Here is a 24697-nt window from a genome sequence, read left to right on the forward strand (position 1 = left end):
CATAAGCATCAGGGGTGCTGTGTAGGGAGTTCCGCATGTCAGTACAGTTGGGGAAGCAGGGACCCGGAAGGGAATTCCAAAATCTAGCTGTTCTGGGGAAGAAACTACTGAAGTTGAAGTCTCTCTTACATCTAGGTATCTCTACCATGAAGGGGTGGGATTTAGCTGCTTGTCGGGTTTGTCGGGGGTATTTATGTCAAGGGGGCACAAGTTATTGCAGTTCGTCAGAGCATTCATCATTAAAGTACTTGTAGAACAGGCAAAGGGATGCAACATTTCATCGCTGGGACAGAGGCTGAAGTTTAGATGACAGTTCAGGACCTATCAGATTGGTGACTCTCTTTTGAACCTTGTCTAGGAGCGAGAGACTAGTGGCAGATGCACTAGTCAAATATGACAACAATACTCCATACATGGGCGAATGGTTGCCTTATAGAGGTATAGGATACTTTTGGGCGTTAGTAGCTTCTAGATTTGACCAAGAATACATCCATCGACAGTGCATATTCCTATACCAATTTCCTTATTGTGTCAAGACACCATCAGATGAGCATATCACTAGTAGCTTTAGCCCATACCCTGGCTCTGCTGGTAAGGGTATTTGAGACCCGTTTATGGACATGTGGAATCCGTAAATAAGTGCAAGGTGGTCATTTTCCAGAGGATTGTCAAGTTCATTCCTTTAATGATGCCATCGAGTTCTGCTAGGTTGATATGTTGAGAATCCTTTTCTGGATGTAACTAGCATGCATCGTTTATCACAATCTTATTATATATCAATGACATGCCAGTAGAGAGAGAAAACTGGCATCAACTCAGATATTAAGACCTTTGCTTTTGACGCACCATTTGCCTTGCCGGGTCTTCTTTGTGGCCTCTGGTGAGGACCTCCTTGATCATGGTGTTGAGAGGGGCGTCATTTACTTTGTCCCCCCCACCCTGAAGTGACGTCAGATGCTCTCCTCTTGATGAATAACACGGCAACATGAAGCCAACCATCTACGGAAAGATGTCCAACTGACTTGCCTCATAATGAAAATATATTCTGCCGCGTGACGACATGAGGTGCGTCTGGGATCTTGTTCCCTCTTCTCCAGTGCAGAGCATTATCCTCTCCCCAGGTCTGCAACCAAGTACTCGTGCGCCATCCTGCTGTCTCTCTGGTTCTTTGCTAAGAAGCCCGAAGTTATAGAGATGCTCCTTTCTTATGTGCTGCAGGCACAACACTCTCGTCCACATGCACATCATCAATACAGGCGGATCTTGCCTGCTGTATGCACTTGTCTTTTATGAAGATAACATTAACAATTGTTTGCATGATGGACGGTGCCACATTAAGTCAAAACCCTATGCAGGTCAGGCAAAATCTTTGTTGCTTGAGTAGTACAGTTTGATAGTGACACAGTGAAGACTTAACACCGATACATTCGATCCTGCTTGCCATTCTCTTACCTTTTCCCAATAGTTGAGCACCAGCCTCACCTTTTGTTGCTGAATGACTGCTATTAGTGGGATCAGGCCCTTTGGGTTCCCCAATTCCGTCTCTGGGCACGGAACCAACAACCCATTATCAATCCAGGCTTGTAGTTTGCGCGGGCTTTTACAGAGATGTCATACTCTGTTGCATAATTTTTGTGGTGGCTGATCACTGGACCACTTCCATGACATGGTCCAGGTTCTGGTGTGTTGGTTGAACTCTGCGCAAAAGTCAGGCTGTTCCAGCTCTATTGTCGCATCCAAAGCAAAAGCCATACCTTGTCTCCCTTATCGATATGCACGCCGCCAAATTTCTTGATGATGTCCATCCCTAGAAGGAGATCAAATCCCAATGGTTTGCTGTTTACCACCAGTACGTCATTCTTCAGGGGATTTCTGTTAATGTTATACTGCCAACACCATGGCTTAACAGGCATTTCTGTCCTGCCATCAGAATCGCAGTATTTTTCCATACTTTGGGTTAACATAACAACCCACTTACAACAGATGATGAGCAGCCAGAGTCCACTAATGTTATCTGATCTAACCTATCGATCTTTACCTTTATCACGGGAGCACCTCTCCTACTTCATGTGGGGAGAGAGTAGTGCTTGCCTTATTTCCTGGACACCTTGATGCCACATGTCCTTGCATCGATAACAGTGTATCTCCAGAACCACCCTGCCTGCTTTGCCCCTGGGCCACCAGCAGTCTGGCAAAGTGATTGGGACCTCCACACTTGTGGCACCGCTCTGTGACTGGATCCTGCTGGTCAGAGGTTGAAGGTTTAAGGTTGGTCCACAGGAAAATGAGGAAAAATTCTGCTTCTTCTGACTGCTGCAGCAACAGGTCTCTCCACTACCGTCTCCTCCATCATAAGAGTCTGGACCCTTGCAAGAATCTACTCCAGGGTTATCTGTTCCATTTTGAAAGATCCCTGCAACTGTTGCCTAATGGAACTGGGGAGTCTTGACATGAAAGCGCAACTGAGCCATCGATCAGAGGGGTTCTCTTCTATTAACTATGCAAGATCCTGCAGGTCATCCAAGTATTTGTCAACAATTTCCCCAGGGTGCAATCAATGGAAGACAAACTTGTCATATGCCACAAAGGGTCCGGTGCAAAAGCCATGAGGAGTGCTCGTTTTACTTGCTTCAAATCTGCCCTCTGATTAATCTCTGGTATACGGACAATGCGCCACCTCTCAGCCTGAATGGTAGAACATGCTCAACATTGTCAACCCCACAAATTTCACAAACCAGCTCTACCTGTTCCAACCATTTGGACACTGTGTGATTGGGTGAGATGCCATGAAATTCAGGAATCAGACTGATATTGAATGCTTTGCCTGCCATTTGTTAGCCAACATAGCTTGAAAACTGCTGGGTTCTTCTGCCTCACACCTCGGAATCCTCTTTTGAAAGGAACTTTTCTTTCTATTTTGAGCAAAAGCATGGCCCCCTACTTGTCCAAGCCCTTTGAAGTCTCCGGAATTCTCGTAGTTAGTCTTGCCTTTTTCCTAATAAAACCAACCACACCTACTGTTTCTTCTTCTTCTCCCAGCTCCCGTGTATCAACAGCAGACAGAGCAGACCTTCTGTCTTTTAGAGGTGAGTGCGTTAGAAGAGTTACTACTATACTCTCTTTCTCGCTTTCTTGTACCTGGGACAGTCCTGAATGGATGTTTTAAGACCACACTCTTTATGATTTTCTTGTGCATGTCTTGTATATGTTGCCTGTAATAAATTGCCTGTAATAAATTGCCTGTAATAAATTGCCCGTAATAAATTCACACGGTTTGTAAGTTACTCCAGTTAGTGAGAGTGGTTTCTTTATTTTTTGCTCATCTATAAATATTACTTTTTCAGCAGCTTCACCACACTCTTTTTGACTTCCAATTTCTGCTGTCCATTTGACTGAATAATTTAAACATGGTCAAGCTGGCAAGAAAGCCATTCTTAACATGGGAAAAGAAGAGGCTTTCACATCATCTAAAAGGAAGATTATTAATCAGGAGCGACCATATTTTGCTTGTCACCGTTGTCCCACCAGAAGCAGAAACCGGGAGTCAAAAAGAGCAATAAATATTGACTATAATCAATTGCTCTTTAATTATGCTATGATGTCATAAAGAAACTCTTACTCCTACTACTTCTTGTTTCTCTTTAATTTAATGTTATGGAGTCATAAAGCTTCTTCTCACACTCTCTGTGTAGACAATGTGTGGTGAGGCAAATGATCATTCGACAAAAGGGGGATTAGCGGTAAAAGCTACTTGGCAAAGGCTGGGGATGGATGTAACCCACTATACCGGCAAATAGTTCATGACAGTCACTGATTGTGGTCTAGAATGTTTTACCATTTTGTGGCCCTTGTTTAGGCAGGACTGGAAACATCATTCAGCATCTCGAATCAATATTCTTTGAGTGTAGCCCATTGCTAGAACTGCTTATTGACAATGGCATTGCGTTCATTAGTGGGGCATTCAAGAAGTTTTTTGCTAGCTGGAGAGTGAACCTGCGATTTCAATGTGCCTATGTGTGAGCAAGCAATGACATTGTAGAACAAGGCCAACATAGTATTAAACAGATTGCAGTTACAGAGGTGCTCTGTTCAGGAAGCAGTGTATTTGTACAACATCACACCTAATGATGATACATCATCGCTTATTGCACCTGCCAACAGGATCAACAGATATGAGGTTAGGATAAGGAATATCAACCCAGTGCCCATGCCAGTGGTCTCCACACAAAACCAGTACTATCTGGGTGACTCAGTATGTGTTAATCTGCCTGGTTGTTGGTGCACGTGTAAGTTCCAAGAAGGAACAGTAACAGAGGTGATCAACCCTGAAGCCATTATTGTCGACAGCGTCCTGTGCTATAATAAAGATATGCGACCCCGGACAAATGCCATCAAGGATCAGACAAGGGATGTAGACAATGCGCATTGAGGCGAATGTCATGGCGCCAATGAAGAAATGGTTCTGCAGGTGCGTGACTGGACCAAAAGTGTATGTAGCATATGTGTGTGTATTGTGAGCATAAAAGACGGTTAGTTTTCTTGTATGGGCAGTATTTGTTTCAGAGTCAGACTGATTCCAGCTTGTCATTTGTTTCAGAAGGAGAAAGGAAGAAGTAGGAGAACACCAAAAGCAAAAAAAAAAAAAAAAATAAATAAAAACCCAACGCACCCTGTTTTAATGGATGACGTCTTCCTTTTGTGACGTCATTAGGGTGCACGGGAACAAACAAGACCAAAAGATTCACGGGTTTTATAAATATAGACAGTAGAAATTTCCATTCACTTGCCTCCTCACGAGGGCAAAGTTAGACACAAAGTCGATTTTTAATGTAGGAAAATCTAGTTCCTCAAAATGCGGCACTCTGGATTGGAATAAAAATTAAAATTGCCTCGGTCTAGAGGGACTTCTCCTTCAGTGACAGAGGACAATGCCCAACTTCCAAAAAAAAAAAAAAAAAAATACAAAGACTTCTCTAGTTACAACCACTATCAAAAATTTATCCCCCTCTTTATCTATGGCTAAATCTTAATGCAAGTTCCATGAACAAAGCTTCTTTCCTAGAATAGCTCTCCTGTGGAACTCTGTTCCCTTAGTCTGCTTTCCTACTGACTATGGTCGTCTTCAAATCCAATGTAAACAAGTTCTTGTTGAACCATCCATAAATAATCAAATCATATCGAATTTTCAACACTAATTATTACTAAGGTGTTGTCCTGGTGACCACCTTTCATTCATCAATCCTGATCCTCGAGTGGCCTTTGGGCCTTGATAAGTAGTGGCTCCTTTGCAAAAAAAAAAAAAAATCTAAGATACTACAATTTGTTCATAGCCAAAAGGCCACAGTTGCTTTAAAAAAAAAAAAAAGAAGTAAACACGTCCACGGCATTGTGGTGTTATAACAGATTCTCTTTTTAGGCATTTCTTTATTTTCGCAATTTGTGAGAATTTCATACACCCGAGGTCAAAAGGAGTTAATGAAAATGTTGAATTTCCACGGCGTGCTTCGACACTCTTCAATTTTTAAAAAAAAACTCCTCCTACCCTCTCTTTGTTATTACTAACTTCCTGCTCCCACCGCCACCACTACTTCCGGCTTTCTCTGCCATTGTATTGAACGAGTAACACTTTTTCAATACCTTTATACTATCTGAGCTGACTCCATTCAAAAAAAAATATTCACTACGGTTAATCTAGAGGTCACTAACTGGCCACCCGGCTACTCTCAGCTGGAGATAGCTTCAACACGCCAGGTAGAGACCAGAAGGAAGTATTTATATAAAAAATAATATATATTTTTAATATTTTTTTTCGCTCTTGAAAACAAACATGTCCAAAAGAAAAATCGTGATAGAATCGGATAGTGATTCGGAAAGCAGCGATGATAACTTCGATGAGGTAAGTAAGATCTCTAATATTTTTTTGAGGCGGGAGGAATAAATATAAAGATATATTTTATATTCAAAAATTCCTCCTTTTTGTATTTGTTCATCTTTTTATATAAGAAAATATTTAAAAAAATATCCGGCATGTTTGTGATGGGAAGAATTACAGAGTTATCTGCCCTTGGAAGTCGTTTTTTTTTTTTTTTTTTTTTTTTTCAAATAAAACTTTTTTTTAAATTAAATAATAAAACGTATATTTTCATTTTTTTATTGGATTAAATATAGTTCTGCTTCTAATATAAGTAAGATCGTATATTTAGTAAATTCTGATCGAATATAGTTAATCGTTAGACATTTATACAACCTATTCTTCATTTTAGAAAACACTACGAAGACATAAAACATGCCGAGATTGTAACGGATTTGACAATCGTTTTTCAAACAAGATTCTAGTTTTATAAAAACGATCGTGTAATTTATTTTAAAAATATTAATAATTTTTATAAATATTTATTATTTAGTAATTTTTATATTGAATATTATAACGATTAATATTTTTTTTTTTTACTATTCTTTACGGTATTTTTATTTTTTTATAGAAACACTCCCGTTTCCAAATAGAGCTCAAAATCGTTTTCTATCTTCGTATCTTGGACCGTTAGGATTAACATTAGGATACATAACCACTAAATTACTGAAATACAACCATTTTCAATATCAAAATCGTTTTTAGAGCACTTGTAAGACCTTTAAAACTGAGGCTATCACTAAAAACAAAACAAAAAAAAAAACCCACCTGAATGGAGACTAATTGATTACCTTAATTTCATTTTTTTAACCTACACGTTTACATTTATTATATTAAAAAATGCCATTTTAAAATAACCGATTTTATATATACATGTATTTCTTTAAATTTACGTGTAAAATTTTACTAGTATGTTTATTTTACATTTTAAAAGAATTTTAGTAAAAAAAAAAAAATCCTAAATATAAAATTTGTTTAAATTTTTCTCATTAAGGGTACTATTTTAAATATAAAAATAGATTCTTAAAACATCATGATCAATCTTTTTGTTAAACATTAATATTATTTTTTTTAATTCATAAGACACTTAAGTTGTAGATTAAAATTCGGAACTAACCGTACAACCATAAAAATTGGTCTTCTGCAGAATTTAAACCAAAGTAAATCGACTACCTAAAACTTATGTTAGAGATAAAAAAAAAAAAGTTTGGTTCAAATTCTGTATGAGCTACCTCTCCTCCCTAATAGTTTCAAAATACACATCAATTTTTTTTTTTTTTAGGGGTGGTGGGGGTACTTATTACAGAGAAGAGTACTTATGTATTTTTTGGTGCCACGCTTAAATAATAACGGTATTATTTCGAAAGCCGTGCTTAACATGGGGAGGGTGTTTTGTAACTATTTTGTGCTTTCGGTACTAGTGCATGAGCTGGCCTGGGCGTGGCTTATCACTCGCTCGGATTTCTCCGTAAAATGACGTCACATGCTGCCATCTGACGGAGAAAATGGACGAAGGGTGGGGGTGGGGTGCGTACAGAGAGAGAAAACGCAAAAAAATAAATGGCCGACAGGGGGAGGGGGGGGGGCTAGCAGCGCCAAATACAAGTTTCCAGAACATTTCGACATGAAACTACTTGAAAAATTAATTCTAGCATTTTCTTTAATTACTATAAAATTAATATAGTGGTAAAATTATTTAAAAAAAAAAGAAAACAGAAGCCAAATTTGAAGCCAAATTAAAAAAAAAGAAGGCCAAACCATTTCAAAAAAGGTCAAATTCACGAAATTAGCCATTAAAAGAATAATAAATGGTAACAATAACATTATGAATAAAAGTTACTTTCCAACTTATCTGCATCATTCGTTGGTATTTTTAAGTAGTTTTAAGTGCTTTTTATTTCATATCGAATGTTAGAGCGGTTTCCGCTAACTTTGCCAAATTTTAAAATGCCGTAAAACATACCCTGTTTTTTTTTTTTTTTTTTTTTTTTTTTTAATAATTACTACTTTTTTAAATAGAAAAATGAATGATGCAGGTAAGTTGCAAAGTAATTTTTATTGTCAAATAATAACAGAAAAACTTACCGTAATTATTTTTCACATGCATGGGAGTCAAATAGAAGAAAACTTGTAATGTTTCCAAGGAAAAAAGCTAAACAAAAAAAAAAAAAAATGGACGACTCTAGCAGCAGCAGAAGCGCCAAATACAAGTTTCCAGTGCTTGAAAAATGAATTGACGAATAACACCGACCACTCTAATTTGTTTTTTTTTTTTTTTTTTAAAGGTAATTGAGGTCGCTGACAACGAATCTGATAGTCAAACTTGGTGCAAATTTACCGTTTGCATGGTATTTACCCCTGAACCCACGAACTACTTTTGACCATTTTGCAGCTTCCGTTTATGCTACGCGCATACAGGGGGGGGGATGTGGTGTTGGGGCGCGCGCGCGCCCCAACACCACATCCCCCCCCCTGTATGCGCGTAGCATAAACGGAAGCTGCAAAATGGTCAAAAGTAGTTCGTGGGTTCAGGGGTAAATACCATGCAAACGGTAAATTTGCACCAAGTTTGACTATCAGATTCGTTGTCAGCGACCTCAATTACCTTTAAAAAAAAAAAAAAAAAAAAAAAACAAATTAGAGTGGTCGGACTGGTCGGTGTTATTCGTCAATTCATTTTTCAAGCACTGGAAACTTGTATTTGGCGCTTCTGCTGCTGCTAGAGTCGTCCATTTTTTTTTTTTTTTTGTTTAGCTTTTTTCCTTGGAAACATTACAAGTTTTCTTCTATTTGACTCCCATGCATGTGAAAAATAATTACGGTAAGTTTTTCTGTTATTATTTGACAATAAAAATTACTTTGCAACTTACCTGCATCATTCATTTTTCTATTTAAAAAAGTAGTAATTATTAAAAAAAAAAAAAAAAAAAAAAAAAAAACAGGGTATGTTTTACGGCATTTTAAAATTTGGCAAAGTTAGCGGAAACCGCTCTAACATTCGATATGAAATAAAAAGCACTTAAAACTACTTAAAAATACCAACGAATGATGCAGATAAGTTGGAAAGTAACTTTTATTCATAATGTTATTGTTACCATTTATTATTCTTTTAATGGCTAATTTCGTGAATTTGACCTTTTTTGAAATGGTTTGGCCTTCTTTTTTTTTAATTTGGCTTCAAATTTGGCTTCTGTTTTCTTTTTTTTTTAAATAATTTTACCACTATATTAATTTTATAGTAATTAAAGAAAATGCTCTGTACGCACCCCACCCTTCGTCCATTTTCTCCGTCAGATGGCAGCATGTGACGTCATTTTACGGAGAAATCCGAGCGAGTGATAAGCCACGCCCAGGCCAGCTCATGCACTAGTACCGTGCTTTCACCTAACAATTTGATTTAAAAAAAAGATACCGTGAAACTTGAATTTAACCTGAAAAAACTATTTAAAAATAGCGCGGTACCAAAAATAAGCACGTATAGAAGTTACCATGCTGAAATAATGTTATTTAGAAAGCCATTCTTAACATGGGAAGGAGAGAGTATTTCGCAACTATTCTGTACTTTTACGTAACAATGTAATAAAAACAAAAGATAACTGAGAACTAAACTTAAAAATACTATTAAAAAAAAAATCGGTAAATTTTTAGATTAGGTCCACCTCCACAATTTTCTTTTAAATGACGACTTGCATAGTTTCCGACAATGCTGAATACGGAAATCGCATTGGAATTTTGCAGAAATAAGTAGTTATCGAGATATAAAAAGTTGTATAATGCATTGTAATCTCTGGCGGCCATCTTTTTTACGCGCCTGCGCGCACGTCATAAACAAATCTATGTGCGTAACAAAGATGGCCGCCAAAGAATACAATGCATAAAACAACTATTTTTATATCTCGATGACTACTTACTTCTGTAAAATTTCAATGCGATTTCTGTATTCAGCATACTCGGAAACCTTTAAAAGTCGTCATTTAAAAGAAAATTGTGGAGGTGGAGTCCACCTCCACCGGACCTAATCTAAAAAAATATGAACATTCTTTCCAACTCCGAAACAACTTTATAATAACAACGTTAAAAGGTTTTGGGGTGTGCTGAAAACGAATATAACATTTAAAAGTGGCACAGAGAAATAGTTTTCGCGATATGAAAAAATTACTTTTTTCCAAAAATGGGATCACTTTTCTACATAAATTTAACGTAAAATGAGCTATCCATTTTCTGGCCACCTTGTGATAATTTTTTTTTTTTTTTTTTTTTTTTGGGGGGGGGGGCTACCTGGAAGCTGTTTTTGGTAAAATTTTACTTACTTACTTACCGTGTTAAAGAGAGAGTCGCGCGCCATTTGGAATCTGTGTGTACAGTAATACAAACCCTTCAAATCTATAGTTGTCCTCTCCGGGTATTAAGCAGTGTAATTCCTTATGTTATCAGTGATGGCCATTTTTGACTCGCGCGACAAAGTTATAAAATAAACAAGTATATACTTTCAACCAATCAACTTAAAGATGACGACTTTTATAGGTTTTCAGGTATGCTGAAAATAAAACGAATACTGCATTTAAATCGGGTTTGTATTACTGTACACATAGATTTGAAAAAGTTGTTAAAAAACAAATATTTCACAAATAAATGTTATCAAAGGCAAGATAAGTTACTTTTCTACCAAATTGGATATATTTTGTGTTTTTATTCAATGTAACATGTTTATTCAGCTCGAAAAACATACAGTGTTTACCGATGTATTGGAAAATTCCAAATGGCGCGCGACTCTCTCTTTAACACGGTAAGTTTGGGAAAAGGTGTTATAAATAATAAACTAGACAAAATACTATTTAAAAACCACAGAATATATGTCAACTTATGTCACGGTAACATATATTGAGCGAACTTCTAACAGTATGTTGTCTAGTTTATTATTTATAACACCTTTTCCCGAACTTACCGTGTTAAAGAGAGAGTCGCGCGCCATTTGGAATTTTCCAATACATCGGTAAACACTGTATGCTTTTCGAGTTGAATAAACATGTTACATTGAATAAAAACACGAAAATTATATCCAGTTTGGTAGAAAAGTAACTTATCTTGCCTTTGATAACATTTATTTGTTATATATTTGTTTTTGGACAACTTTTTCGAATCTGTGTGTACAGTAATACAAACCCTTCAAATCTATAGTTGTCCTCTCCGGGTATTAAGCAGTGTAATTCCTTATGTTATCAGTGATGGCCATTTTTGACTCGTGCGACAAAGTTATAAAATAAACAAGTATATAACGAATGTTATCAGATACAGTATGAGTTACTCCTCTACCTAGCTTGATACGTTTTTAGTGTTTTAACTTATTTTAAAGCGTTTATTCGGTTCGAAAAGCAAGTAGTGTTAAACGTTACATGAGAACAATACAAAACGAGAGGGTCACATCTTTGCAGTGTGTATTAGTTTTTTTTTTTTTTTTTTTTGTGTTAAACGATTTTAATGGTGGACCTGAACGAGCTTTCCCCCTGCTGTAAAAATAATTCCTTTTTCATGTTCTTTTTAAATTTATTTTTTTAATTATTTTTTCTGCGGATTATCGTTGATAACAGGCTTAACTTTCATATATTAGCAGGAAATTTTTAAGTTTACCTAATGACTTTTAAACGTGGGGAAGCGAATTATAACGTTCAATTAAATTATTGATTGATACCCCACTTTGCGGTCGTTCTTGCTTATAAATGTTAAGTCATTTAATAAACTTAAAAAAATGTTTTGGTACTTCTACAGTTTATCGCCGAAAATGGAGACGCCATTTTTGGGGCACTTGTCATTAGAATCAGAGGGAGGAATCAATATTTTAAACTATGGCCGAAGTAGGAAATAAATAACAAAAAAATTAAACCAGATATTAATTGCTTCCGGAAAGAACTATGAAAAAAAGTAAATAAAGAAAGTGAAAGAACGCATACATCCGTAATTGTTTAATTGGAAATGCTTTGATTTAATGAAAACGGGAAAGTTTTTCATGAAATGTGTGTGTGTATATATATATATATATATATATATATATATATATATATAATTTTATTAAAAAATGAATTTTCTAAAAAATTTATACAAAATGAAAATGACATAATTATTTAAACTGGGCGAAAAGCGCCATTTGAAAACAAAAACATTTCTTATTGTATAAAAATATAATTTTATAGATATTTATTGAAAAGTCTGCGTAAGAAAATATAATTTTAATAAAGCAATTTTGTAAAAATTTTTGTTATTTATTTCCTACTTCGGTCATAGTTTAAAATACTGATTTCTCCCTCTGATTTTAACGACAGGTGCCCGAAAAAATTGCATTTCCATTTTCGGCGATAAACTGTAGAAGTACCAAAAGTTTTTTTTCTGCTCATATGAAAGTTAAGTCTGTTATCGACGATGATCCACAGAAAAATAAAAAAACGTAAAAAGGAATTATTTTACGGTAAGGGGAAAGCTCTTTCACGTTCGTCTTTTTAGCCCCCCCCCCCACCGACGATTTCCTTTATAAATTTACGTCATTGTAAAACCTTTTTCGGTCAATGTGCTCCGTTACGCTGACTGAAGATGCCTCAACATTTTCTAAAAAAAAAAATGACGACTTTTAGAGGTTTTCGAGTATGCTGAAAACGAATATCGTAGAGAAAATTAGCGCAGACAAATAGTTTTCGAGATATAAATACCTGCAGTATGCAATGCAGTTTCTAGTAGTTTGAATTGCCCGCCATCTTTGTTGTTTCAATGAAATGGTTCAGTGAACATGCGCAGACAAACTGTAAAGTTAAGTCTACGAAATGCAAACGTTTATTCAACGTTATTTCTAGCTAATCCCACCCAAAAAATTATTTTCAAGAATTCAAATTCCAGAAAATTTGGTTGTCCAACTGCACTGGTTGTCCAACCTGTTTATTCCGGAAGCCATTCTTAACATTGAGAGGTTAAAAATAAGAAAATGCCTTTCGGACCCCACCCCCTCCAACCTCCCCATGTTTAGAACAGCTTTCGGAATTGTGCTGAAAAAAAAAATGAGGGTTTGGTGCTTTCATATGCCGCCCGTTCAAATATGGCCGCCAGTTATTTTCATTTCAAAATACAAGTATTTATATCTCGAAAACTTTGCGCTATTTATCCCTGCGATATTCCGTCAGGATACCTGAAAACCCAGATTAGTTGTTGATTTATCTGAAAATGCTGAGGCATTTTCAGTTGGCGAAACGGAGCACATTGACTCCTTTTTCTTTTGTAAATATTAAAATAAATCCACTTTTTTTTTTCTGGCGGTGGGTAATTCTATTATTGTATAATTAAAGATAGTCAGTTTAAGGTTATCTTCAAGTTTCATCACTCGCTGTTTACAAAGTTGAGATAGAATCGACAGAGCGATTTTTTTTTAAGCGTCGTTTTAAGCAAACACATTATTACGTACTTAATTTTCATGTCGAAAATAGTAATACATCCAAAAATTACGAAAATTCATCGAGCAATTGCTATGGTGTTTTTAGTAACATAAAGACTACTTGTGTACTTTTGCCACCGTGCTGAAATAATGTTATTTTGAGAGCCATTCTTAACATTGGGAGGGGGGAGGGTGTTTTGTACCTATTTACAATGCCTCCCCACGGGACAGAGTTAGACACCAGGGTCGTTTTTTAATGTGGAGAAAGTGTGTTTTGTAACTATTCCGTGCTTCCACCTAACAATTTAATAATAATAATAAAAAGATATCGTGAAGCTTGAATTTAACCCGAAAAAAACATTATTTAAAAATAGCGCGGTGGCAAAAGCGCAGAATCGCGGATTTTTTAATTTATTTGTTGACTCTTCAGATTTTATTTTATTTTTGTTTTTAAGTAAAAAAATAAAGAAATAAAATCATCCAAATAAGTAAAGAATATCTTGGCTTACGTTTGGTAACATTTATTTGTTGTAAGTGTGTGTGTGTATATATATATATATATATATATATATAAAATGAATAAAAAAGTTTATATTCCAAATTTCATGATGTTGACCATCTTACAATTTATTTCTTTAATTCGGTTGACATTTACAATTCTTAATGAAAGGAATAAATTGTAAGATGGCCAAAAGGATTGGTATTTATAAAAAGGAAATACAAATGATTAAAGAATATTTCCATAGAAATATATATATATATATATATATATATATATATATATGAATTTAAGAAAAACTCATCCATTTTTGCTTGGTAGGAAAACTGGTCCATTATTGAATTAATATCAGTTGAAAACGCATTTTATGACCGTTCTTGAAGGAGATATTGTTTTTAAAAGAGAATACCCCCCTCCCCATAATATTTAAAAAAAAAAAATGTTTATTTAATTGTTGTTTTTAAAAAGATAAAATCAATTTTTCACCAAACCTGTACGAGAATGCCTCACTGCGTACCCTCTAAAAATGCGTGATTTACACTTTTTTTTTTTTTTTTTTTAAGTTTTTATCTGACGATTATCATAGACTATAGACTTAAGTATCATATTAGCAGAAAAAATTTGAAAAAAAATGAATTTTAATAACTTTTTAGAAGGGGGTTCATTTTCTCATTATAACGTTCTACTTGATTGCTACCTGACTTACTGTCCATTTCTGTACCGAAGTCAGGTGATTAGAACAGTTTAATGAGAAAGTGAACCCCCTTAAGTCATTAAATTTTCTGTTAATATGATTATTTCAATAGAAAAATGGGAGCATGAAAAGTAATATGGTTAAGATTAAACTTAGTAAAGGATTAGTTGTTAAAACTGGAAAAGAAAAAGACAAGATATTCTAGTAAAAAATATAATAAATTTATAACTTAAAATATTGAAGCATTAAGAATTTATACATAATGTTGAATTGAATTTAAAAAAAAATTCTTAATGCGGCAATATTTTAAGTCATAAATTATATTTATTTTTTTTATTTCTATTTTTTTAAATGGAGAGTAGATAATGCACTGTGGATGTGTTATCGGCAGCTCCAGTATCTCTCGCTTCTCATTTTTTGTCTCTCAGTCCTCATTTCCAGTGAGTAATTTTTCTGACAAAGGGTGAAGAAAAAGCTGCTTTCCAGGTCGGTAGTACTTCGTGAACAGTAGCCTGAGATGTCGGAAATCTTCTGTTTCTATGTCTGTCCTTGTGGCCATGTCACTAGTAAGGGTGCTGGAGGTAAACGTTTCATCTGGGCTGATGTTATCCGCCTGATAGTCAGGGACCCGAACCTTGAATTAACCACTAAGAAGGCTGTCCTATCACCAGGTGCAAAGTACTGGGGCTGCTGTATTGTCATTTAGTGAATGGATTCTGGACCATGCAGTAGTTTCTGGTGGGGCTTCTCGATGCCATACTAGTGGGTAATTGCTACGGCTTTACTTTATCATGTTTAAAAAAAAAAAAAAAATTCCTGTCCATTTCTCTCTTACTTTCCATCTTTATCCTGCTCTAACCAAGTATGTTAACCTGTTCCACAAATCCCAAAACCTCAACATGAAATATCTCCAGAAAAAAAAAACACAAATAAACCTAGAACCCCATCCTCCAACGTAGACCCCTACTACCATCTCTCCTTCTCCAACATCAGGGGTCTACGTTCCAACCTTCCAGAGGTTGAAACCCAATTACAGGAGATGAAACCGGACATATTCTTTCTAAGCGAAACTGGCATAGGGCCGACCACTTCCCTAGATAAGTTCATGATTAAAGGATACTCTAACTTAATATCTAAATCTGACCTCCAAGATCGCCATGGGCATGGAATATGTGCCTACATTAAAGATAGCTTTCCATGTGGTAGGGATATCTCCAGAGAAGACGCTAATTTACCTTATATGTGCTTCTGGATTGCACTTGCTTACACCACCGCATTTATATTTGCCCTCTATCGCCCCCACAACAGTGGGGTTACTATCTTTAAGAGTATATCTGAGAAAATTGACCACATCTTGTCTGCTCATCCTTTGGCTAACATTCACATATTTGCGGTGACTTCAATGTCCATAATGTTGAATGGCTGACCCACTCAAATAAGACAGATGACGAGGGGAGGTTCTGTCATGATTTTGCCATTGACTATGACCTCACTCAGATTGTTCACGAACCCACCCGTGTGTCCGATACTACTGGTCAGTATGCAAGCCTTCTAGACCTTTTTCTCACAAATTCCCCTGAGCTATGTTCATGTTCCGTTCTATCTCCTCTGGGATCCTCTGACCACTCCGTTGTATCAGTTAAGATAAAAATGAAATATAATAAGTCTTCAGACATACCTCTCCACCGTACTGTACATCGATACTCTATGGCTGACTGGGATAGCTTCCGTACATTTATATCTGATCCACCTCTGCATTCCATGTTTAAAAAGGATGTGTCCTCTATAGTATCAGACCTGACTGAATGGTTAATTGTAGGCATAAACCGATTCATACCATCCAAAAAATTCCAACAAAAACCTAACAACCAGCCATGGTTCTCCCCAGAATGTGCTGCTGCCATCGCGCACAGAAATCACTTTTTCCATAGCTACTAACATAATAGATGTGCTGAGACTAAAGCTGCTTTCAGGACTGCCAGCAACCACTGTAAAAGAGTAATAAAAAATGCAAGAGAACTATATGCTCAGTCCGTTAAATCCAAAGTAGCTGATCAGCAGCTTGGTTCCCACCAGTTTTAGCAGATATCAAACAGGATTTTGAACAGAAGCGTGCGTTCTATCCCAACCATCATCAATGGACCTGAGGTCATCTCGTTAGCATCAGACAAGGCCAGACTATTTGCCAAGAACTTTGCAGCTAATTCTACTCTATTCGACGAAGGCCATCAACTCCCCGTATTTCCTCCTATAACAGACAACATGCTATGCAACATACAAATATCTGTGTGTGATGTTGCCAAGCTAATCAAGAATCTTGATTCCAGTAAAGTAACTGGCCCTGACGCCATTCCAATTATAGTGTTGAAAAAGCTTCAACCAGAACTTGCCCCCATACTTACAAAACTGTTTAAGCGTTGACTTAAGGAGAAGTGCTTTCCAAAACCCTGGAAAACCTCATCAGTATGCCCTGTATTTAAGCATTCAGGTGATAAGTCATCTCTTTCTCAGTAGAGACCAATAAGTCTCCTGTGTGTCATGAGTAAGCTGCTGGAATCCGTATTAGAGAAGTAGTCAACCACCTCAGCAGAAATAACCTTTTTAGTGACATGCAATATGGTTTCCATTCTGCTAGATCTACAGCAGATGTGCTAACGGTTATATCTCATAAGATTAGCGAATCTCTCGACAAAGGCTTCCTCTCTGGGGAAATTGCTCTTGACATATCAAAGGCTTTCGATAAGGTATGGCATAAGGGCCTACTTCACAAGATTTCCAGCTACGGTATAACTGGAAATGTTTTCTCAATTATTAAATCATTTCTCTCTGATAGGCTCATAAGAGTAGTGGTTGATGGGCAGAAATCGGAGGCCAACAGTATTAATGCTGGAGTCCCTCAGGGGTCTATCCTGGGCCCAACTGTCTTCCTGATCTACATTAATGATCTCTCAAAACACATACTTAAATCATTCGTTGACATCTATGCTAACACATCAAAGGCTGTAAATGAAAAAGTTCTCTCTGATTCTCTCTCCGCTGATCTTAAGTGCGTGGTACAGTGGGGGAAGAGGTTGCTGGTTACTTTTAATGCATCTGAAACCAAGCTCCTATCTTTACATCATCAATGTTCTGATCCCCATCTGGCATCAACGCTTTGATCCCCCATCTGGCATCAATTGAAATGGATGGCTCTCATCTTGGGAAGGCTCCATGTTCTGGGTTTGACCTTTACTCTTGATCTGAAATGAAACATATACATCAAGTCTATTGCCAAGGTCGCTGGGAAGATGGTGGGATCTTTCTACTGCTCCAGAAGATATCTCACTACTAATGCAATTCTCTATTTGTATAAAAGCCAAGTACATCCAAGGATGGAGTACTGCTGCCACATCTGGGCTGGAGTTGCTAAAAGCAGCCTATCCTGCCTTGACAGAGTACAAAATAGACTTTGTGGCTTAGTGGGGGATGCACTTTTCTCTTCCCTGCAACCTCTCTCCCACTTCCAGCCTGTCTTTGTTTTATCGTTACTTCCATGGCAAGTGCTCGTCTGAGCTTCAATCTGTGGTCCTCCCTCGCCAGTCTTTCACGATAAACACCCATCTAGCTGAGACCACTGTCATTAACCTTCCTCACTCTTTATCTGTGCATAAATCAAAGTGTAGATTCCATGAACAAAGATTCTTTCTTAAAAGTGCACGCCTGTGGAACTCTCTTCCATTTGCCTGTTTCTCACCTGACTGCAACTTGGATGTCTTCAAGTCCAACATAAACAAATTCCTGATGAACTGCTCCGTTAAGTAAGACACTTTATCAAATCTCCAATACTAACGATTACTATGATACTATCCCATTGATTGCTGTACACGCAATAACCGTTATCCCCGAGTGGCTTCCGGACCTTGATAAGTTGTGACCTTCATGTAAAAAAAAAAAAAAATTTTTTTTATTAGAATATCTTTTTTTCTTTTCCAATTTTAACAACTAGTCCTTTTACTTTTCTAAGTTTAATCTTGACCCTATTACTTTTCATACTTGCATTTTTCTATGTAATCCATTATTTTTTCCAGGCTTTGCTTTGAAATAATATTCTTTTTTTTCTGTTCAATATCATATGCATTGTCAACAATCCATAAAAAAAAAAATTATTACCAACTTCTTAAATTGGCTAAATAAAAAAAAAATCAAATAAGACGTAATTAAGTAAATAAACAAAGAAGATGCAAAAAAAGAGCGAAACAGAATTAATGGGCGACGTCGTAAGCGAAAGATTATCAGCCTTAGCATAGCAAAGAGGTCACTTTTGTTAACTCTCTCTATATAACCCAAATAAGATGGCATGCGAGCAACATTCCCACTATGATTTATGAAGATGACGAAAAAGTTGCTATGGTAACCAATGGTGAACCAGAAGAAACCGTCTCTCACATGTTTTACTTATTCTGAAGACTTTTGAACACCAGTAATTTTATTATAGCTTTTGTTTTAATGAGCAAAAATTGAAAATTTTACATATAGCTGAGAACGTGACCTATGAACTATAAAATTTGGCCGTAAAATGAGTGAGCGGTGAAGCTTTAAACCAGTTCTAAATGAGCATGACTAACACTTAACCATATATTCAAACTCTGATCTATGATAATCGTCGGAAAAAAACTAAAAACAAAAAAAAAAAGAAGCTGAAAAACACGCATTTTTAGAGGCTGGTCACTCTTGTACAAGCTTGTTGATTTTTCTAAGTGTTCGTTTTCTACTTAGCTGGCTAAGTTTCCAGTGATTTAACTGATTTTAAAGCGTGCGTTCAGTTCAAAAAGCAAGTAGTGTCGAGTGTTCCGCAAGAACAAGAAAAAATGTTCGACATGAGGAGATTGCATCTTGGGAGTCTCAATAATAGCTCAAAAATAGAAAATACTGAGGGGGATATAGTTTAAAAAAGAGCCCCCCCCCCAAAAAAAAAATAAATTTTAATATTTTTAAATATACTTTAGGGAGGGGGCTTTTTTAAAAACTATATCTCCCTCAGAACAAAACAATAAACAACAAAAAATGAAATTAAAAAGATTCTTGAAGAACGTGAGTAGAGGTTTCAATAAAATAAATTTTGTTTGTTTTACAATCCACAGAGGTATGGAAAAGTGGTAAAAAATTAAAATTTATATATCTATAAAAGTGAAATTGTTTGTGTGTGTGTGTGTGTGTACATTTCTCTACCAAACTACTCTGTCAATTTTCAGTTTACAGACTCAAGATTTGACATAAGGAGTATTGAGATTTGGGAAAAATTTGACCTTTGAAAACTACCAAATTCCTCTGCCAATTTTGGGTCTAAACACTTAAAATTTTAGATGCAGGTTACTTGGACATGAGTCAAACTTATATATAAAATTATGAAATTATGAACAGTACATAGGGCCTGAGCAAAGTCGGCTGAACTGCTAGTATATAAAAATACCTAGCAAAAATAGACGAGTTTTCCAGGCAGCAAATATATATATCTTTTTCTATCCCTAAAAAAAAAAAGAAAATACCGATTAGTTTGAGGTAAAATGATTTCCCATTTATGGACAATTCTAAACTTCTAAGCACATAATTAATTTCTTTTCCCACTAATTCTAAGTCTGAGTGGTTAATGCATAATCACCTAAAAGTAGATTCTCCCCTAAAAAAAATGCTTAGAATTTATCTTCATAGCATCTGCTCCCCAAATTAAATGTGGTGCTTGTTAGGATAATTGACAAATGGATTTATTGATTTTTTTGTTTTGTTTTAAATATGTCGTTTTAAGCAAAAACAACAGTACTTAATTGGCATGTCGAAAATAGTCATATATCCAAAAATTACGAAAATCCATCAAGTAGAACTACTGTTATTGTTTTTAGTAAAAAAAAGTCTATCACTCTGTGAGAAATTTAATCCCGCATAATTTAGAACTAACTGGCAGAGAGAAAATTGACACAACTAAAGAAAGGCAAACTTACCTGGTATGATAAAAACCCGACGTTTTACTTCTCAGTTGCAACATCATTGCATCATTTTGCATTTCAGCTGAGTCTGGTAGGTGATGCTTCGTAAGAAGCATTAGTTAAATTTCTACTGAGTAGGGTGTGAATGTTCTTGGCAAAAGGATCCATTTATTTATGATTCCAATAGAGTAGGCAGTTGGTTCTGCCGAATAGTAATTTCAATATCAAAATTTTTAACAGATTTAAAGCAGACGATATTATGTCAAGGAATAAAACCTAATTAGTGTTGCGTTGTTATCTCTAATAAGGGGTTAGAAGAGATGACGTATATTATATATTTGTTGTATCATAAAGGGGATCGTGTGTGATCGTCTAGTTGTTCTGTCTATTTGTTCATATGCCGTTGTGTGTGTGTGTGGTACATGTATTTTCAGACATACCTTCTGCTTCTTGGATGTTGGTCCATCTGGAAATCCCTAGTCTTGGAGGGGACACTAGTACTTGTTTTAGACGAATATTCATTCACTCCAACACGATGAATTGGTTTTATAGTTTATTTCACTTTCCAGATGTCTCGCAGAATGGATGGAAAGTGAATCTGGCCTGTGTGGTTCTGTTCTACACATGTCAGCATCTCCCCCCCCCAGTGAAGGGGAGGAGACAACGGTGAAGCCGTCTGTCCTCTTCTAAGTCCAAACCAAATCTCCACAATTCAGCTAACCTGATCATATGACTCGCACGCAATCCGATCAGCTGATCTTGACTTCCGGTCAACATGTCTACGATATAATTTACACACCTACCTCTCTCTCTCTTGATCCATTCTCTAACATAAGTAAGGTAGAATAGACTCGCTGAGGAGAGAAGAGAGGACTCCAATCACCCGTAAATTAATGAGTCCATGCTAGTAAGAAGGAGATGTAAAACCCTGCCCATCATTTAAGAAATACACATAGAAACGTGTCCTTTAACTACCCGCGCGTGCGCAGTTTAAAATTCAAATCAACCAATAAAAAAGGCTGTAATAAAAACATCAAATCCTTGTCATTCAATGAATGTTCGCATTTCAAGTTATGCAATTTCTGACACACTGGCAAAGGAGGAAGTAAAAAGTAATGGGTATCCATTACTTTTTTCCAAATATTGAATACAAGGTAACTGTGCATTAGGCTGTCAATTAAACGACAAGGATTCTCTTGGTCATAAGGACTAACTAACCATTGTAGGTTTTATTAATTTTTTATTTTATTTTAAAGTAACCATGTGTGACTGTCTGCTTGTGATAAATGAATTTATAACCAATAAATCTAGTTACTCTAGATTACCAATCAGGGCTCTACATTGCGAGTGAAACAGTCGCATTTGCGAGTGATTTTTCAAAGTGGCGACAAATAAATAAAAGAAATAATGAAACGCTTATCTTTTGGCGATTGTGTTTCTTTCACTGACAATCTTCCAAAGCTCACTACTGAATGAAAAATATCTTTTTAACTTTTTTTTATTTATATAAAACGAACAAAGTTAAATTATTTAAACAATAAAAGTTTAATATACTTTTCTTTTTTTTTTAACGAAGGCTGTTAAAAAAAAACATCTGAAGTAATTAGAATGTTAATACCTTCAAGTTATCAACATAAAATTTGTTGTATATTTAGAATTACATTTACTAAAAAAATATAGAAAAATCTTCATGATGTACATACTCGTCACAGAATGAAGATGTCACATTCTAAAAATCATGTGGGTTTGGCTAGTAACTTTTCTATTTGGCTAGTAAACGAAGATATTTTGTTGTCAAAGGTCAACTAAAGATAAGTTTGTCTGTAGAGCCCTGCCAATATATTTATTAAGAAGAATGATAACTTGAACATAAGTCAAATGATAATTTAATAAATACTGAGTTTAAAGAGAGAACGAAAGGAGTTTAGTGATTTACTTTTTTCAAACGGTGTTTGTCTTTATCTTTTTCTCCCATGCACCTTCTTGTCAAGTCGGATAAAGAGGAATGGTGAGATGACTAATGGAAGTCGACCTGAAATTTTCTTTGAATTTGTCCGAAACGAAGATTTCGGATAACAAGACACTGGACGCCAAGAAGGTCTTTGTATTGTCCGAATAAACATGTGTAGGAACACCAAACAAATTGGTAAACCTAATAAATGCTAATATAAAGGATCTAGTGCTCATATCCAGTAATAGCTCCAAATGTAGAGCATGCAGACTCCTGCAGGTGAACAACAAGATGTACATTTTAATGTCTTCGCCCTTGTGCTTTACCAAAAAATCACTATTAAAATCAACACTCACTTGTTGAAATGGGTGAACAAAATTTGCCCGATGAGTGGGCAGTTGATATCCCGAGGGGGTTTTATATGGCAAAAAATTAATTTTTTTTTTTACAAATAATGCAATTGCATAGAATTTTCTACACTGATTACCTCCCTTGGGGAATCCAAAATCCAGATAACCTCAACTTTGAAAGAGTTGAATTGGTTCCTAGATGGCATCAATTTAAATGTGCCTCTTTGATTACTAATTCAATCAAAGAATGATGTTTCCCTAGAAATAGGAATTTAACATCAACGGGTGGATGTTAGAATTCTGAGTACAACCTTTTCTTTGCACCAGACCGTTCTTATCGATAAACACGCCAAGAGCAGATACCCTTGGAGGAACAGCCTTTTTAGTGGGTTGGCTCAAGTATTCCAATTCATAGGGAAATTCTTCCCTCTGCATATAAGAAAAGAGCAATAATTTAGCTCTATGATTTGTATCTGTTTCGGTACTTTAGCTTATCATAGAACCTTAACACCTTCTCTCAGACATTAATCGCCCAGGTCGAAAATTCAGTGATATTTATGGGTAAACCGTTCTTATTGGTACATGGACCATTGGAGAACGTAGATGATATGATTCTTTTTTTCATGTCATTAAGACAAGGCAAAAGGAGACACGGGCTACTCAATGGTTTGTCGATTTAACCAATCGGGACTGTGTACCCAAAAATTGAATAATTGTTCAAACTTGTAAAGCCTCTAGTTACAAACAAATCTGCAGAATTTTCGGCGAAAGGAACATATTTGAACTGAGGGAGAATTTTGAATTCTAGATTAAAATCATCCAGCATTTTAAAATGCCTGTGAATACAGTTATTGGGACGAGGTCTATGTACATTCTGGAGCTCAACGTATCCATAAAATTGGGTTCACAGAAACCCTTTCTTTTTTCCTCTGAATCTCTTTCTCTTTCCCATTATTTTATATTCTTTTTCTTTTTTCTTTTCGTGTGAATTTCTTTCTCTTTCGTAACCATATCTCTCTTTAAAATTCTCTTTTTTTCCCTTTTTCTTTCTCTTTAACTCAAATTAATTTTCTCTCAAAGAAACTATTATCTTCCAAGGTTCAATTTATTTATCTGTCCAACCTCCTCCCTATATATTCTAAAGGTTCTTTGCAAAATCAATTCTGATTCTTCCTAGATTGGGGTCCATCACCATCCACAACTATCTGGGTGACCAACCAACCAGACATGCAACAGCTGGGAAACTGAGGTCACACCTCTGTTGATTTATAATTTTTCCTATATGCTTGACAACAAAACTCTGGTCTTTCTGAATCTCAGTTATTATACTTGTCTGCCTTCATTAGTTATTTAAAATTCATTTTTACCAAACCCGACTAGAAAAAGAATCTCTCTCCGTAGTTTCCTTGTTCCAAAGAATCCCACTATCAGATTTTCCTTTCATTGAAATAGATATTATTTCTCTGGTGGACAGAACCTCATGAACATCTGCCTTTCCTTGACCAAGTGTCAGTATAACCCCCCTTCCCCCGAATCATACCTTATCCTCTCTCATCTTTATCTATTTACATTACAGAATAGTCTCACTGAGGAGAGAAGAGAGGGCTCCAATCGCTCTTAAATTAATGAGTCCATACTAGTAGAAAGGAGAGATGTAAAACCCCATCCATCCTCTAAGAAATGTATACAGGAACTATTTCCTTAACTGCCGTGCGTGCGTTAAAATTCAAATCGACCAATGAGAACGGCTGTAATAATAACATGACATCAAATCCTTATCACCCAATGAATTTTTTTTTTTTTTTTTTTTTTTTTTTTTTTTTTTTTACAAAGGCATCACCACATTATCAAGGCCCAGAGGCCACTCAAGGATAAGGGTTAAAGAGTGTACAGTAGAAGTTGGTCAATATAGTAATCATTA

General features: G+C 35.9%; 1 protein-coding gene across 1 annotated transcript in view; it reads left to right on the forward strand.

Moving 5' to 3' along the window:
- Nucleotides 1-5588: 5588 nt before the first annotated feature.
- LOC145256253 (RNA polymerase-associated protein RTF1 homolog) overlaps nucleotides 5589-24697 on the forward strand; it is an 86395-nt gene continuing 67286 nt past the window's right edge. The window contains exon 1 of the mRNA XM_080114911.1: nucleotides 5589-5896. Within this exon, the coding sequence (XP_079971037.1) occupies nucleotides 5828-5896 (69 nt within the window). The 5' untranslated portion in view covers nucleotides 5589-5827. The remainder of the gene's footprint in view (nucleotides 5897-24697) is intronic.

Source organism: Euprymna scolopes, chromosome 32, assembly GCF_053919585.1.
Source record: "Euprymna scolopes isolate OS-2025 chromosome 32, ASM5391958v1, whole genome shotgun sequence".
NCBI lineage: Eukaryota > Metazoa > Mollusca > Cephalopoda > Sepiida > Sepiolidae > Euprymna > Euprymna scolopes.